The sequence below is a fragment of the Idiotropiscis lumnitzeri genome, chromosome 5, assembly GCF_059441095.1.
Source record: "Idiotropiscis lumnitzeri isolate Australia: NSW breed Sydney's pygmy pipehorse chromosome 5, RoL_Ilum_1.0, whole genome shotgun sequence".
NCBI classification, from domain to species: domain Eukaryota; kingdom Metazoa; phylum Chordata; class Actinopteri; order Syngnathiformes; family Syngnathidae; genus Idiotropiscis; species Idiotropiscis lumnitzeri.
Window position 1 is genome coordinate 21209040 of NC_142395.1, and position 18658 is coordinate 21227697.

Below are 18658 nucleotides of genomic sequence, written 5' to 3' on the forward strand. Positions count from 1 at the left end.
TGACATTACATATGTTTATTACTATTAAATGGTGAGGCCCCACAAATTCTAGCATAGAAATAACATAGCAACATATTACAGGACAAACATGTCAGGAATTGTCAGCGTCAACTCTTCCTTTAGAATATGTATGAATACCTGTGTCTGTACAGTCCTTAGCGTTTAATGTTGCCTTTGTCTATTTTCTACTACGCACCGCAGTACGAATTCGTCCTAGCAACATGTCACAACTAAAATCAAACCACTGATCTATTGGGGGATGATAATGACATCATTGAAGAAGAGCTCGAAAGAGAATTATTTTAGAAAAAAACTTGTTGGATTCACTTGTTTGAGGACATTTTAGCATCAATTGGTCTCCTTCCCCAAAGACAAATTTGCATCCACAGAAGAGCAGAATGTGCGGATTAAGTAAAAGAGTAGAAAAGCTGCTTTAAGAGAGCTTAGGTGTCAATACTCTTGCCTTATTTCAGTCATTTCCTCCTTGTCATCTCCATGTTGACATTCGCTTAAGAGGTTTACGAGGAAAATGTGATCCTGCAAAGACATGGAAAGCATATTCACTTGTACAGAGCACATGTTTGAATAATGGGATTACATTTACCTTTTCAAAATTGAAATTCATTTGCCGTAAGAAGTGTTTATTGGCTTTCAATTTAAGGGAACTCAAGTGAGTTTTTAATACAGCTATGTCTCAGAAACTTAGTCCATTGCTCAATAAATCTTAGGCCACATCAATGGTTGTGATGGATATTTTGAGCAACAAATCAATTGTGAGATGGCTGCACCCATAAAAAAAACAAACAAAACAAAAAAACACTTTTTGGGCCGGGAAGAAAAATACAGATTACGGATTAATCGTCATATTAATATAAAACAGCAGATGCAACTTGACAGCACGTGTACTTAAAGGACAAATAGCACAAAACAGGTATTGAAAAGCAGTAGATTGTCATAGAAATCAACAAAAACGAAAAAAAAATGCCCCAGAGTTCATGCAGCCATAAAACTCTCCTGCAAAACGAAGTTAGCCAATTTTAGTTCTCAGTATCTTAATTTGGGGATTTTGTAGAGTAGTCAAAAAGAAAAGAAAAAAATCTGATTCAGAGTTAAAGTGCTTGCTACATTCGAAGTCAGCATTCACATAACAAGCAAAACATTTAATAAAAAAAAAAAAGAAGTATTTATGTGATGTTAGTAATGTAATGTTGAAATGAAATATTCACACAATGTTGCGACTTGACATTTTATTGTCACCTGTGTTCATGTTGGCGGGCACAGCAGTCTTTTTTCTTAAGCTAGAAAGTCTTTAGAAGAGTGAACAAAAAGATTACATATATAAAAATAGAACATACATGTTGAGACATATATATGCATACATATTAAAAAAAAATTAAGTTGACACTTTGCATTTTTAGGCACCTTTCCGGGAAAATTAAATAGCAGACTCCCTCTGTTAAAGTCCCTTTCACCCCCTTCAAAAAAACTAATCCTTGTTCTGTTTTTAACTCATACAAGAAACGGATTCAATCTATAATCCACTTTTTCTTTTCAAAGTGTCGTGAAACAAACGTGCGTACAAACAAATGGATAAATATGCCAGAACTCAAGCCGTGATTGAGTTTCAGCATGATTCTTATTAAATAAACATTAAATATGACAGTAGCCATTTAAAAAAAAAAAAGAGCTGCCTTGCACCAGCATGGTTTTTGTTTGCGTATACGAGGTAATAACTTGGACCAGCGCTCCATCACCACACCGCTGGAAACAGATTTTGTGTCCTATTTCATTACCTCCGCCAAGGACGTTACATTGGGGATGAAAAAAGCTAAAATAAAAGCGGAAAGGAATGTATCTCAGCAGGCATCCAGCAGTTTATGAAAGGGATGAGAATTTGACTTTCCCAAAATTCACTCATTGTAAATTTACAACTAATTACTTTCTTTTAAAAAATGTTTTTAATCTCATGTCCTCGTTTCTTCTTGCGACCTCAAACAATATGGAAGAGAATCAAGCATCTGCACAGCATTTTCCCGCTATCAAATTCAATATAATTATCAATACTGAAAAGACAAGAGGTGGGAAGGCAGCATTGCATTTTTTAAGTGAAAATGTTTGCAGTATTTTTAGATTTTGGGGAATGAAGCTTTAATTGAAATTGAAAATTTTCCTCCCCTCAAAATAAAAGTACAACAATATTTCTTCCCCAGAAATACATAAAAAAGCTCAATCTAAGAGTAAAAGTGGCACATTTAAAAAAAAAAGAAAATGTTCAAGGATTGTATCTGTGAGTCGTATTTTTCTTCAATTTTTTTTCTTGCTAGCCGTGTTTGTGAGCGACATTGTTCAGATTATGTGTGATCGTCAAGTGGAAATCTGAATGAAAGAAGAGAACGAGGACACACTTTCTTGCTCCAAACTTCTTGAGCTGGCTTAGTTTAGCTTGCTTCCCACTGGACCGCTCACCGGATAAAGTTTAAGAGTAAAATGTTGATTCCCACGTGAAAATGTGTGCAAGCAAAATGTGTTGGATTTGCGTCACAGTTAAGTTCATGGAACTCATCATAACATTTTCAATGAGGAGAGCACAATTTTGGTCAATGCTTTGTATACGTTAAAACTCATCTCACTGCATAACGAAGCTTCTCCAGCTCGCCGCTAACAAAGAGATGTGTTTGTTTTCAACACAATGCCGAGCAGAGATTTTTGAAAGTAGTATAAACCGTGCTCATCCCTTGTTTACCCAGAGTTTCGCCTCCAATGATTATCACTCTAGACTTTTAAAGGAGAAAAAAAACAATATAGAATTTCCGGATAAGGTCATCCCGCTGCACGTTGAAGCTATTCCAGCAAGCTTAGCTCGCTAGCCACTAACAGAAAGATGCGTTTATCAACGCATTGCCAAGGAGAGATCTGTTTCAATGTAGAAAGTTCAAAACATGATGTGCACAAAAATGAGAAGGAACTTTGTGTCGCGAAAGAAAACTTCAACTACCGGACGCCGTTTAAGAACGCTCATGCTTTTTCACTTCTTTAACAACTTTTGGATTACACGGCCCATCGTTAGTTTACTGTATTTATGTAGCGGGAGTTGTTCCAATGTTAAGCATCGCTTAAGTTAAACTTAACTATATTTTAAATGAGAAAAGCCAGGACTGAAAAATACATATGTAGTGTAATCGAAGAAGAATTTGAATGTGATCAAAATTGTGCTTTGCTGGCCTTGGCGGAGGTCTACTGTACATTCCACTCTGCGTTATTGCTATAAAACGCTAACATTTGTAGTTGACAGGACTGTGGAGCTGGTTGACAGACAATTGACAGGATAAGCGCAATCACTGAGGTAAATGAACATGTGACGTATTCTGGTCATTCCTGGGGGTTACTTGGGGTTCACTGCGCTGCCTGCGTGTGTGCATGTGCGCCCTTATTGTTGAGTATGATGCTAATGAGGTCACCCTCATGCTCCTTCATGTGTTCCATCAGCCGTTCCTTACTGGTTGACTCCAGGCCGCAAATGCAGCAGCAGAAGAGCAGCATGCAGTACTCCACACCGCCACTGCGCGGCTGGGGCGGGGCCAGGACCTGGACCGGAGCCGGGGATCTCCTTTGTGGAGTCGGGGGCGAGGGGTCCGGGCTGGAGTTGGGGAGCACAGTGGGAGGTTCCAGAGGTGGTTCCGCAGGGATCTTGGTGTTGTCTTGCGAGGACGTCGTCAGAGACTCCGTTCCCGAAGACGGCGTCACACTTAATGAAACCAGAATGCTCACAATTGGCAAATTTGGTGGATTATTTCTACTTGTTTATTTTTATTGTGCAAGACAGCTGTTCTAATAACTATTTATTATTTATTCCAGAATAGATTTTTTTAAAGGAGAATTTTGAATAAACAAGTGGCATTAAAGAAATTCTTTCGTTAAATTCTTGCTCCAGGGAAAAGGTTGCAATAAATTGCAGAAATTTTACGTGCATATATGACAACTGATTCTGCACTTTTAAGTCTTGTCACTTCTTGTCATTTCATTTATAATGTGATAGGCGTTGGTCATCATAAATAAAAAAAAAAAAGCGAAAGTAATTCTAGGACATGAGCATCTATGACCGAGTGTTCAACTATTCTAGTGGTTATTTTCATAGTCTAAGGCGGCGCCAACCATGAATAAGCAAGATAAGAAATCAGATCCATTTTTGGACACATACAATGAGGAGGAACATTTGCAATTTTTTTGTATTTTATTTTTGACTATCCATCAATGGGTGGCTTGTTTTAGATTTCTTTTCTTCAGTGTTTTCCTCCCAGTAAAAAGAAAGCTCATAGCTTGCACCCATGTTTGTGGATTAGGTGTAGTTGTTTATTTCTATTATACAATTTGACTATTGTCACATATAAGTGGCAAGAGGTGCCATCACGGTGACCATGTGATAGTTCATTATGGAACAATCCTGACTAACACTCGAATTGTGTTGTGCGCTTACCGACTGCTTTGCGAGATGGCCTCGTTGATGGCCTTGTTGACCTGCTCATAGTTGTAATTCTGGTCTCCGGCGTGCTTCCACATGTGCGACTTGAGGGAGGGCGGGTGGCTGCACACGTAGCCGCAAAGCGAGCATCTGACGACCGGCAAAAATTGACTTTGATATGCTTGCTAGGAGGTTTGCAATAGTTTGTTTTTAGGCCTTGTGGTCTGACCTGTACTGCTCGAGGAGCTGCACAGCCTGATGCTCCTGAGGGTGTCGCCTCATGTGACTCTTCAAGCTGTTCATGTTGGTGGTGGCAAAGTCACAGTTGCAGCACCTGCACATGCCACAAAGATTCAAGTACCACATTAAATACTGACTAAGTGACCTTACATTTATAGCCGATCAAAAGTGACACTTCTAACTTCACAAAAATACTGGACTGCTTTTTATGCAGCATGCTGACATTAAAAGGTAGTTCCTTCATGCTTACATTATCAATTGATCTGTTGAATATTTTGTCGCTTAATCAATTTATTTAAAAAAAAAAAATACACGCTTTAATTTCTATCCTTTTATTCAAAAACAGGACATTGAGAATGTCAACAAAAAAATGGAAAACTGTTGGAATCTTGTTAGAAAGAATGTTAAATTTCATTCTTTTCTACACAACAGGTGCAATGACATTTTTCCAACCGTCCCAAAAAATTGTACGTTTCAGTAAAAAAAAAAAAGTCTTAATTTGCTAGGAAAAACTTGCACTTTTCTTTTCTTGCAGTGATAAAAGGGTTCAAACTAAGAATAGCACCATTTATTATTTTTAGGAGAAGTATTTTTTTTGTCTATTTGTATTTGCACGTTTCGTATTCAGCATTTCACCTTCTACCTATAAAATCATTTTAGTTTTTCTTTAATCTATTCCTCCACAATTGCGACAAGTTAATAAAACAGCGTGTACAAAAATCTGCCTAATAACCCAGACCACATAGGTGCCTAAAAAGGAGGTTCAGAATCCATTTGCAGAGTACAAAAAGTGCATCTAAAAATGTTTTCTCCTCCTCTTAAAGCTCTTCAAACTCCCCTTTCACACGCTTTGACGCAGGATAAACAAACAGTTTTCAGACACAACCTAATAAAATGCAACCTTGTTCAGCTTCATTTGTATTCAAGTGCCAACATTTGACCTTCTGGCAATAAAAGCTGCGAAAGAAAGAAAGCAAAAGCTTCTATGGCCCTCTACTGCTACTTATTGGGCATGTGTGGAACAGCAAAGGTGCGCAAAGAAGCTTCCATTCCAACTTCCATTTTCTGTCACTCAAATACACCATACAGATGAAAATACAATTTAAATTAATAACTTGGCTCCCAAAGGTTAATTTATGATCTTTAAAATCAAACAGAGCGAAATTACAAGCATCAACTTCTGCTGTTTTACAGTTGACATAATCCTCCTGTGGCAGTTTTTTTTTTTTAAAGGATTTTATGATCATTTTTGCAGCAAAAAAAACCTTGGCCTTACCGGTAAGGTTTGTCCGAGTTGTGTATGCGTCTGTGGTTCCTCACACCCACATACGTCGCACTGGTGTAGTTGCACACGTCGCACTTGAATGTCTTCTGAAGGCTACCGTCTGTAAAAGAGAAGATTATCATCACACGTGAACACATGCGCGCACACGTGTCAATGGCCAGATCTTCACATTCTACCAACCCTGGATCAGAGTTTCTCACCTTCGTCCGCGCCGCGTTCGGCTTCCTCAGACGCTGCGACCGTTTCATCCACGGCCGCCAGTGCTGATGCATCTACGCCGACGAAGCTGTGATGTTCCCGCTCGTGACTCCTCAACTGACTCTGAACCACCAAACGCAAACAGGAAGACTTTTAACCCACTTTGTTGCATCTACATCATCACCGGCAAACAGGAAGCGAACACCCCTCCCGTGTTTGACACTTTCAAGTGACCCGATTATGACTTTAGCTTAAAGGTTGTAACAAAAAGAGAGAAACGCCACGCAACGCAAAGAATACATCATTCAAGTACAAAAAGCAAATCAAACCAAATTGAAAATTAGAATGTTCAGTAATGTTATGTACATATGTATGAAAATAATCAGTAGAGTTCAGTTGTGTAGCATGTGGATGATTGTGGAAGATGTGTTGTAAAGTGCAAACATATTGTACGACAAATAAAACCTAATCAATCCCAGAAATATCCCAGGATATGAGTGCAGGCTGTATGTGTCGTCCTGTATGAAGTGTAGAAGAGAAGCAGCAGAGCTAAGAAATGAGCTCCAGACCAGACTTAGGTGGAGACCAACACCTAGACGCAACAGGAGGCTCAAATCAAGCCAAAAAAAGTAGACTCACTCAACCAGCGACTTGGAAACTGTCAACAGGATCAGGATTTTTTTATTTAACAAAAGCATTCATTGTGAGCGTGTTCTATATTTTCTTTTGTGGGATTTTACCGGAAAATAAGTAATAAGTGAAATCAAACTGCCATTTTCGTGTCATCTTAAATTGTGACTGTGCAAGAGTACAAGAGATGTTAATTTCCATGCCGCATTTCAAAGCATCAGCCCACTCACACAGGCCTTCACACATGCTAAAAATACATTTCCAGGTCTAAAAGTGAGTGAGATTTGCCCACAGCCAAGCCAGATATATAAGTCTCGAACTTTCTAGCATCTTTTGGTTGAACATAGAGGGGATAACCTTTCGGTAAGCCGCGTCGTCCACCTCTACCTATCACCAACACTGAGAGGTTCGGCTTTCCCCATCGTATCGAGTCATGCTGGAAGGTGCACGGCTTTAGCATAGTTACAACATATTCACATTAAATTTTTAAACAATACTTATCCATGACCACATTTCTAATTTCATATGAGTGAAATAGCAAAAGCTTGTGGCCAAAATGTAGCGGCCATTACTTGTGGGGTACATTCCAATAATGACTTGTGCGAGCGATGCTGACCTTGTAGTGGAAGGCGTGAGCGCACGTCTTGCACTGGTACATCCTGGTCTTGCAGTGGTGGATCATGTGCGTCTCCAGATCCTTGCTGTCGGCGGCGATGTGCTCACAGATGGGACACTGGTACGGCTGCCTCTGGCGGTGCACGCGCAGGTGTTGCTTGATGTAGCCCTTGTTGCCGCTGCTGTAGCGACACAGGCGGCAGCGGTACGGCCGCTCGCTGCCGGCCACGTAGTCCACCAGACCTCCATCGGGAGGGGCCCCCGGGCACTCCGGGGCGGCATTGGCGTTGTCCTGCAGCTCCTTGAGGATGTCCTCGTCAGAGGCGTTCTGGTCCGAGCGCTCGCGAAGACGCTCGATGACGGTGAGCAGAGACGAGCTGATGCCGGCGTTGGCGGCAGTGGGACCTTCGGGGTTCCTACACAATTCAAACGTCAACTATGACTTGTTTTTTTTTACACACCCTCTTTTGTCTCATTTTTTCAATTGGTATTTTGTTTTAAAGTTTCACTTTTTGTGTGGGAACACTGATTTCCAGCCCGTGAAAGGTATAACATCAAATTACATACTTGCGTAGGAACTCTGGGTCCTCGTCCGCGTCTTCGTGATGCTCTGCCACGGACACCGCCTCCGGTCTGAGCTCGGGGGTCCTCATGGGCATAGCGACCAGGACCTCCGCAGCCAATGAGTGAAGACGAAGCGATTCCGAGTGCGTCCGCTTGCGTCCGGCCGGTGGGACGTTCTCATCTCGAGGTGAGTCGCCGCCTCGCACGCGCTCCTCCTCTTCTTTGACATCCAATAAGCTTTGGCCGGCGTCCGCTTCCGGGTCAAGCAGCAGCGGCGCGGCGGCCATGACAGCATCTTCTGCGGATGGCAGACGCTCCACAATCACGTTGATGTGTCCCGCGCTGTTGGGGTCGCTATTGATGATACGATACCATTGAACAGAATCAATAGCAGGATGTGCATTTAATACCCACCATTTGTGAAAGTAAAACTGCCACAAGAAAGACGTATCAGTGACTGGTATCAGCAGCCTATACGAGGACTCGATACACTAAAATAAGGCCAGAATCATCCCAGTAACGATACCTGGTACCGGTACACGCCCATCCCTTATTTGAGCACCAAAAAAAATTTATTGCATGCATTAAATGTGTACAAAACACTGGTTGTATTTTGCTGTCTGTTTACATGCATGTGCTTTTAAGAGGCGGGGCCTGGTGAGTTGGCATGTGATGTCTGGGCAGCTTGGCTGTTACCTGTTGATGATCTTTTGGGCCGATGTCAGCAAGCTGTCAGCCACAGATGTCGTCTCCGCTTCCACCTCTGTCTCAGTGGTGACGTGGACCTCCATCTCAGATTCCTCATGGCTGAGATCCTTTAAGGCGAACTCGCCCTGCTCCTCTTTGGCGTGGGGCGGACTTGATTCGCAGTCTGGAAGTGGCACGCACAGCTTGAAGGCAGTGGAGACGGTCTGGGACTCCGCCTCTCCACTGGCGGACACTGCTAGTACTGAGGTAGCTTCTTCCGCTTCCTCCTCCTCTTCGAAAACAGGGTACGAGCAGTCGAGGAGTCCGGCGTGCTTCCAGGCGTGCGTCTTGAGCATACGCTGTTGGCTGCACACGTAGCTGCAGATCAGGCAGCGGTACAGGCCGTACTCTTCGTAAATGTACCACTTCTTTTTCTTCTTCTGCTGCTGCTCACCGTCGCCGTCACACTAGCAAGGAGAGGTTATTCACGTTTGATTGCACAATTGCGTCACTGAGGGCTAGGCAAGTTGAGCACAATAGTGGCACAAGGTCCACAATGACGAATGTTACTGCAAAGTCATGTAGAAATAAGTTTGCAAAAGGTGTAACAAGGCAGGAAAAAAACGAATAAATAAATGCCAGTAAATGTCCGAATTTTGGGACCATTTCACTCTTAAAAAAAAACAAAAAAAAAACGCAATGAGCGAACTGTACGAATTAACATACTACAACAGCACATTTATAATCGGCAAAACAAGCCATCAATTTGAGCTGATAGCCTACAAGCTTCAGTTAGAACGCATATGCACATGCTAGCAGTCATCAGTATGAAATGGAAAAGTTATTGGTATACCTCATAGCTCACCGGGTCGGCATCCCTCTTGGGTCCGTCTTCGCCCTGCTTGACGTCAGCACCATTGTCCAGGTGCATCCTGACGTGCTCCTCCAGCTGCACTTGGTCTCTGGAGCTGAAGCAGCATTCTGAGCACATGAGGATGAGGTCCTGGTTGTGCTCATTGTGCTGCTTCAGATGCTCCTTGAGCAGCGGCAGCGTGGGTGACAGGTATGGGCACAGGCTGCATTGGTAGCATGTCACCGCACGCTTGAGCTCGCCACCGTTGTTGTCGTTAAGGTCACCATCCATGCATGCCGTTCTCAGCTTCTTGGAAGGGGAGCCTCCTTCTGCTCTCGGCTGCACCCTTTTGTGTCCCGTCAGGGTGCAGCGGCGCTGGGGTCGCTTCTCCACGATTTTACTCAGCTTCTCAATGACCTGGATGAGAGAGTCTGTGTCTGGTTTGCACTTGGGAGCGTCTTCCATGTGCTGCTGCTCATGAGGCTCAGACGAAGTCGATGAGGAAGAGGCAGCGGCGGCGATGAGCACGGCGACACTGTTGATGTCCTCCATGACCTGACAGGAACACACATTTTCATTAACACAACCTGGAATCCACAACCGTGTCCAAGTGAAGTGGCAACATTTTCACTTACAAATGCTAATATCGTATTAAAATAGATGCTGATTTAGTTCAAAATGGGGACAGACTATTGTGTCCTGTTGTTTCGCAGCGTCATAGTATTCCTTCATGAAGCAATTGTGGAAATCCATATGATTTTTAATTAAGTATATAGCATTGCCGTGGATGGTTATATTTGTAAACTATGACTGATTACTGAAACCATCGTTGATAATCAACGTGCAATGTACAATCAATGTACTTCTTTAAACAGGTAAGACGTGAATTTCTCGTCCCGTTTGTAAACCATAGTAGTGACTGGTAGATCCCTACAGATGGTGGCCTTTTGGGATGTGGCTATTAAATATTTTCTTAGAATCGTTTATTCAAATAAAAAGTCATTTTCCACCAGGTACGTTTTTAAACTAAAAAATCAGTGTTTCAATCATGAAAAAATACAATTGTAATAAAGCCAGTTGTGTACCTCTTTTTATTTTTTTATGCATTGAGTCAGCTTTGCTCACAGCACAAGTCTATTGTAAATCTGTTAAAAAAATTTGCCAGCAAAAATACCTTTCTCTCTGACATCTTTTGGTTCTCTAGTTTGAGGAGTCATAAGAGCAAACACTTTTTTCATTTACATTCATAACAATGTTTATATAACGTAATAATAGCTTTGTGCTCAACAAAACAGGCCCAGATTTCAAACGGAGCGAGTAAATAATTATTTTAGTTTTTTTTAACTTTGCTCTTTTTGATTGATGGTGTGAAATTGTGTCAATATCAAATCCGTGCCTTGGCCCAATAAAGGCTGAGGGCGAAACTAATTTGGACAGCTCTATTGATCTTGCAAAGGGGAACACGTTGGTGACAATGATTACTAGTATTACCTTGATAAGGGGACACACGTGCTTTTGTTGACGTCGCCATTTGACGGCGAAATGACCACAAGTCGCTTCCTTTCATCTTAACCTAATTCTTCACTTTCTTATTACTAATCGCCTTCCTCATTTCTCACCACTTCTGCTTTGCGGACTCACGCGTATGGAATTTACCCTAGGAACAATTCCAACATTAAAGTTGTGTGGTTTTGGAAGCCTTTTAGGCTCAACGTGGGGGCTTCTTTGTGGACAAGAGGCCCGGGCAGCCTCCAGTGAGCACCTGTTCAGCCACATCTAAAAATATCTCACTCCTTCCTTTCTATTTGTGGAATTCCAGTTAAAAGACACTTAAACGTTGAGTAATCTAACAGACCGTAACGTCCATGGTGGTGAGAAGTGGCTAGATGGCGTGTTAATGCCACACAAAAACGACAATGGCGAAATGTGAAGTTTGGCCACGCTAGCATTAGTTAGCTCCGAGGCTAACGCAGCACACAAGCGTGTAAAAACCCGCTGGAAAAGCATGACTTTTCATCTCCGTTAATGTATAACCAACACATTACTACACTTGGACTTGTAAATTCAATCAAAATACTCACCGAGTCGCCGCGCGCTTTGTCCTCCAGGCATGTAAGTGCTCACGTTAGTTTTATTCGCCAGTCATTAAATAATAAAATAAAAAAATAAAAAAAAAGTAGCCTCTGTCGCTCACATTGCAAAATGGCGAGGATGGAGGCTGGGTCACGTGACTTGGAGTTTGTGGTCAGGTGACCAAAACGCGGCCTGGTGATTGGCCGGGCTGGCGTGCCAGAGACCCGCGGACGCTGACTTAAAAGTTCAGTGTATTATACAAATTCATGATCTTTTCAACGCAGTTGAACGCAGCAAAATATTCAAGTAATTATATTATTAATCCATAAAAAATTGTGAGTGTAAATTAAGATCTAATTAAAAGAACGATAATTTTGTATAATATAAATGCAGTTAAAAAGCTATTTAATACAGTTCTCGTACTTCACTTGAATGTAATTGTTAATTTATAAACAGAAATAATGTCAACCAGCGGTTTGCTCTACAGGTATATCTGGCGGAATGTAAACATAGGTTTATCCACTCACACATTCAATGAACACGTGTGGAGTTTCCGTTCGTTTGGTATTTTCATGTAGGGCGCAAATCGAAAAGGGGTGTTTGCACCGTTGTGGGAGTAAACACAGCTGATTTGTTTCCAGTCCAATGAAAGTGGCCCACCTTATTCCTTTTACATTCAGCACAGGAAAGGCACTCAGGAATCCATGCAGAAGATGGAAGAAGTGTGAAAAGTACGTTTAGAAGGAAGTGCAAGCAGGCCTCCACTTGGGGTTGATGTAAAGTAGACCAGGGTGATCGCAGATCAATTTGTAAATATTTTTATAGTTATCTTTTATTTTAAGTTTATTTTTTAAATTCAGTTATTTTTAATTACTTCGCAGAGCTGGTTTTTATTTCATGGTCCATTCACAGACATCATTTTCCAAGGGTGTCCTCGAGGGACACTCGTCAGCAAGCTCTGCAGAAGCCAGACAAATGTTAACTTACCATTTGAATCAGGTGCGTTGGTGGAGGGAAACGTTTAAATCATGGAGGATTGCGGTCCCTAGAACAGGGCTTGGACAGCCCTGGTATATTCAGCCAGTCTCTTGTAAGTGTTATTCCTTCCTGACGTCCACACATGATGTAAATCCTTAGGTTTGTCTTTCATCTCCATTAGCATGCTGGGGGCTATGACCAGTCGCTCATCAGCGTCGCTCATCTAGACGCCGACCTCAATGTACCCCGGTGGGCGCACAGCGTCCAACCCGAGCTGACGGCCCATAAAGATCCCGTGGCACATTAAGGCCTGGCCTCGGGCGTAGAAAAAGATGGTGGCTGAAAGCAGCTTATTTCTGTTGCTCTATTAAAGTCATACTTCAGTGCAGCCTATCACTTCATACATGCTTGCTTCAGTCCAGCTGGGAGATCCAAACAAAAGGACACAAGAATGACTTTTTATTCCATTTTCAAGTAACACTACACACATTTAGGTGTGCGCATGACATGGAGATGCACTCATGACTAACAAATAATCAAATTGACATGGCTGACATCTATTCTTGTTAAAGTGTAGATAACAGCAAAATACATTCAAGAAAATAACACTGGTCAACACATTTTTACTAAATTTGTTAATCTGACATGCAAAGATGAATGAATTTCTTGCGCTGATTCCGATTCTGCCCTCGTTTTTTTCTCAAGCACATCAGGTTTAATAATGTTATAAAATATAACACATGTAGTAATGTTTATGAATTAAGTGTTTGGTTCAATAACAGAATGACTTTTTTTAAACGTCATAGCTATAAATAATAACGCATTGTAAAGTCCATATCGCGCAAGGTATTATAGGTCAAACTTAAAACAAAATAAAAAACAAAAGAAAATCTCAAAAACGTAATATTTTAGAAAAAAAATGAATATATTTTTTTAATCAGCTTCAAAAATACATTGAGGGACCCATAGAACCATCTATGATTAACATCTTCTATTGACCAGCGTAATACGTCGTCCCGATTGCACTGCAGTCCCAATTTTGACCACCAGGTAGCAGTCATGGCTTACTAGTCAAATTAAAAGGGCTGCATTGCATTTCAGATGTATTTTTGCCCCGTATTGAGCAGAGTGTTTGCAAATAAAAAAGTGAACGGGTTTTAAAATGATCAATATGATGCATGTTGGGAACCATTCGAAATAAATCGGAATAATTTCTTTTCGATCGAAAAATCTTACAAGTTAAAATTATAAATTTTAAAAGTCACACTTTTCATCATATATTTTATTTAAAAAAGAATGGAAATATTTGGAATTTCCGCCTTAAGTTTAGCTGTAATTAAATACATTTATTTTTAATTCATTTAATTTTGAACTGAATAAATTATGTTTTGTGATGGAAAGAATATATTTTTTTAAAGGTGTGAAGATCCTACAAAAGCACATTATACAACTCGGTTTATCAGTGTGTTCCTACTTTTTTATTTTTTAACATGACACGCATTGACTGGTATACTGTATGTGTCAAACAAATCTGTTTTAATGCTAACCATGGAAAAAAGGACAACTAAAACGAATCTCTGCTCACATGTGCATTTCATCCATGTGACAAAAATGTAAATAAATAGACGCTCAATTCATTTCTTATACAGGGCTTTGGAATGATGGAATGAAGTGTCAGAGTATGTGTGTGTGTGTGTGCAACGACAATTACATTTTTCTGTCATATTGTTCCTTCTTGCAGGTAATAAGACTCGATGTATGACCTCCATCTCTGCAAAGGACTAAACAAACACAAGCACACAGGCGCGGCGCTTGGGTCATTTTCCTTCCAGTCGTTGCTTTATTGTGGCCGATGATCTGATTTCCCGCCCTCTCTCGTGTGATTTCTCTTTTTCCGCCCAATCTGGCTGCAGGAGCGTTGAGAACAAAACAGCAGCAAGGACACGGGATGGTCACAATTTTGTTCTTTGGCTTGAGGAGAGGAAAACCTCATGTCTTCACCATCACTCCAGGGAGGGCGACCTGTTTTGCAAATCCTCAAATTTTGCTGCCAAACTTCGTCCACACCTTGTGATGAAAACTCACAACTTTGGCAATTTAGCGTCCATCTGTCTCCTATACATGGTTCCAATTTGGTAGCAATTGGAGAAAAACTGTGGGATAACTATGGCATGACCAACTTGAATCTTAAGTGGTCACTTCAAACCAAAATGGCTGACTTGTTGCATCTTTTCTGACATGGCTTTTGTTGAGTTTTTTTTTTTTTTTTGTCAGTCTACACCCAAAACATAGCAAACTTCCAGTAACTAATCTGGCATGACTTCTTTGTACTTTTTTGTGGTTCCACTCATGATGCACATGCCTACCAATTATATCTTTTTAAGTAAAAAGTTGGAGAAAATTTCTGCTTTGAACCAAAATGGCCAACCTTGTTTTTTTTTCGACATTGCTTGAGTCTTTTTGTGGCTTTATACTCAAAATAGTTAAAGTGAGACTGGCTTCGGGGGTTGAATTTTCCAAAGTTACTATACAATATGTCAAAAAATTCATCCTCCAGACCTTTAGGGGGCAGCAAAAGGCAGAGCTGATGCAAAATGACACACCTACAAATAAAACCTGTCAAAAGAGAAAAAAAGATCAAAGAATGGAAGAAAATTTGTCGATGCTGCTTGTTGTAATTCGGACATGTGTAAATCCAGGGTGATGCATAAAAAGTCAAAGCAGCTATTTGTACGCTTAATTGCTTCCTTTTAATGACTCAAAAGTGTAAAATTAATTTATCTCCGCCGTTAATGAGCATCAATTTGATTGGACGCTTGGCCAGTACATATCGGGAGGTCTTATTACAGAAATAAACAATTATTTATAACAAATCAGACGCCTAATGCATCAAATTAACAACACAATCTCACATTTATGACATTTACTTAAGGTATTCCGCCTCATAGGACCTCTTTTCTTTTTTTTTTCCGGTGTGTGTGTGTTGTTGTTTTTATAGGTGGTCGCTTTATGTTTGAGATTAACAGCGGCCGGCGAGTTTTTTTTTTTCCGCTTCTTTTCTTTTGCGTGATTTACGGTGGCCGTAAAGTGGTGCTTTTATTGAGCCGGAGCAAATCATGAAATGGTGGACTTTTAAGTGCAATGTTCATCTCACGTGCCAGGAAATATCACCTCGTAAAAGTCAAAGTTATCTACAAAGTCAACGAGTCAAAATATTTACATGAAACCATCTTTTAACGCCTCTGTTAGCTTCTCCGCTAGCTGGATGCTAACGCGGAAGAGTTGAAAATGCGAATGCCTAAAGATCAGAAGGTCAGAATTGAATCCGTGAATATTCAACTCCCAGTCGAAGCTTTCCCGCTAATAACGCTCTTAATCATCACTTAACAGCTTTAGTAGCAATATGACAACCGCTAGGACAAGTTTGTTTTTGGAGGACATGTGGAAGAAGCTAACGTAACCCGAAGGTGGCCGCTTGAATCAAAATGGACAACTTTCTGGCAGTATTTTGCGAGTCTCCTCGTGGTAGACACGTCCATCTGAGTTTTATGTTGCTATGAATTGGCTTCAGTGGTTGTATATCTTGCTTTCTCTTTTTTTTTTTTGCCCAACAAAGAATTATTAGCAATCATTCACAAAATTTGTTCGGATTAGCTAACAATGGTTGCCATTGAAATTGAGCTACTGTGGAATGAAGACCGAGAATATGTAGAAAGTGGCTTCATAGGCGCAAAGCAGAGACCATCAAACTCAAAGCAAGGACTTTGAAAGTTGGACTCTGACAGGAAACACTCGCGAGTTATGTTTGATGTAAGGTGGACTTGGAAATGGTTGTAGCAAACACTTTCTTCCCGGAGAGGCTGGAACACAAGAGCGGCGATCGAGGCCCAAGGAAAGAGAATGAGGAGAGACTGAGAGGACTCAGGAAAATAGACGAGGAAACAAAGAGATGCGATGGAGGCTAAAGGTGGAGGTGACTTGGGCCAAACAGAACGTATTCATTTTAACATTTAACTTGAAAATTCCAAAATGAAGTTATGAGCCTGCTCTCATTCTTAGTGGCCCGCATCACACCAAAATGCTGGACTAGAAGTACACAACCACATTGCAAAATGTCATGCCTGATCTTTTTACGACATTCAAACACAGTAACACTAAACAGATCCCCGGTAATTTTTTGCATTGTAAAATTAACCAACCAACCAGCAGCAGCTACTGGTAATGTGTGTGCGTGTGCGTAGGCTAGCAAGTATTGTCATGTATGCTCATCTGTTTGCGCGCCAGCCGCAGCGGCTGAGCAATGGCCTAATAGGATAATGAATTCAATGTGTCGTGGTGGCGGCAACATCAGGACTGCTGCTGTGCGTGTGTTTGTGTGCATGCGCGATGGGGGCAACAGTGGGGGTTAATACAACGTGATAAATATTTGATTTCTGCTGGGGCTGCTCCCGCACCTACAGAATGGGAAATGGCTGTAATGTGATTCACAACAGATTGTCCTCGGGGAGACCCTACATTGTGTGTGTGCGTGTGCATGCGTGTGTGTGAAAGTGCGGTGACCGCCTGTGTACAGCCAGGGGAAATAAAGGAACAAATCGGCTTACAAATCAGCGCACGCACGCACACACACACACACACACACCGACCAAACCAGCCCTCCCACCCACAACCCTTGTCGGACCCCCTCCACCATCAGCATCAGTGACCATGAAGCCGACCATCAGGCGCATTTTGGACCCTGACGCCACATTTGCATCATCATCATCATCATCATCATTATTTTTATTATAATTTTCAATGATTATTGCATGGTGGAAGGACCTAACAGGAAGTTATTGTGAGTCACACAGGAAGTAAGTATGAGGCACAGGCAATTTTAATAAATTGTTTGTCCCCACTTTAATACATTTTTGAAGATTGCTATGCTAAAATTTGATGAATGTGTTTTCATTTATTAATTTTTTTTTACCATTTTGCCTTTTTTAACAAACGTTTCACTTGTTTCTTTTTTTCCATTTGCAAAAGTATTTTTTTAATTTTCACAGATTTTTAGTAAAAAGGACATCTTTTTTATTTGAAATTTTACCATTTTTAATATCATTTTTAAAAATTTTTATTAGAAATTTTACACACTATTTTTCACCATTTTTAATATAATTCTTTAGCATTTTTAATCAAATAAATAACATTTTAACAACTTTATACAACTTTCAATGTTTTTTTTAAAGTAAAATAAAATCCGCTGTTTAGCTGCAATATGTTTCTCACACTTTTCAAAATCAAGTTGTTATAACTCAATCGTGAATGTGTGTGCGCGTGTGTTTCTCACAATCAACACGCACTGTGTGGTCAAAGTGAAACATGGTGACGGCCATAACAGCTGATCGCTTGCAGACGCACGACACGTTAGTTGCTAATTTCATCAGCACGTTGTAAGCCCCACACAAATGCTGTTACCACACAAACGCTCACACACACGCACGCGCACGCACACACACACACTCACACACATTGCCTTGTATTTTTCCCTTGCTGTTGTGTGAATGTCATAGCAAATTAATGCAAGTAACCCGACTTGGCAGGAAAAGGCCACAAGCCACACACGTTTATCACATGGCGATCTTGTTATAACAACCACCAAAAAAAATATAATAAACAGCAACAAAATCAATTTTTTTCCACAAGAAATGTGTGTGCAAGTTAATGTTGCGAGCCTGGTTTAGGATTTGTAAATAATGTTTCAAGTCAAAATAAAGGTTTCAATTGCGAGTGTAGGTTTGTTTTTGTCGACAAATGAAGATCCGAAAGCCTTTTTCACACTGCACTTAGTAATAAGCGCTGCCCGGGGCAACATGAAAAGGTCTTCAAAGTTGCACTGAGATATCTCCTTCCTACTTTTTCTAGCCATTTTACTTCTGTCCTTCCTTATCTCCTTTCTTTCTCTCTTCACTATTCTATGACATCATCCATCCCGTCCTATTTTCTATCATTTCCCTCCTCACTCCTGCTCTCCTTGCCTTCTTTCTTTCAAGCCTTGCTTGCTTTCAGCTCGTCCAAACTTTCTCTTTCCCTCCTT

At 40.9% G+C, this 18658-nt stretch overlaps 1 protein-coding gene across 2 annotated transcripts; it reads right to left on the bottom strand.

Moving 5' to 3' along the window:
* Positions 1-407: 407 nt before the first annotated feature.
* Positions 408-11733, bottom strand: znf507 (zinc finger protein 507). 2 transcript variants are annotated; one of them, XM_088297285.1, is made up of 10 exons: positions 11613-11733; positions 9532-10086; positions 8688-9145; positions 7995-8345; positions 7429-7843; positions 6185-6305; positions 5976-6084; positions 4689-4793; positions 4475-4609; positions 408-537 (listed from the first exon to the last, which is right to left on the bottom strand). In XM_088297285.1, exons 2-10 carry the CDS (start codon positions 10081-10083, stop codon positions 519-521), a joined length of 2265 nt encoding a protein of 754 aa, XP_088153411.1. In that variant the 5' UTR covers positions 10084-10086; positions 11613-11733; the 3' UTR covers positions 408-518. The 2 variants fall into 2 exon arrangements, with proteins under 2 accessions (XP_088153411.1, XP_088153410.1); XM_088297284.1 differs by lacking the exon at positions 408-537 and adding an exon at positions 1818-3745.
* Positions 11734-18658: the final 6925 nt, after the last annotated feature.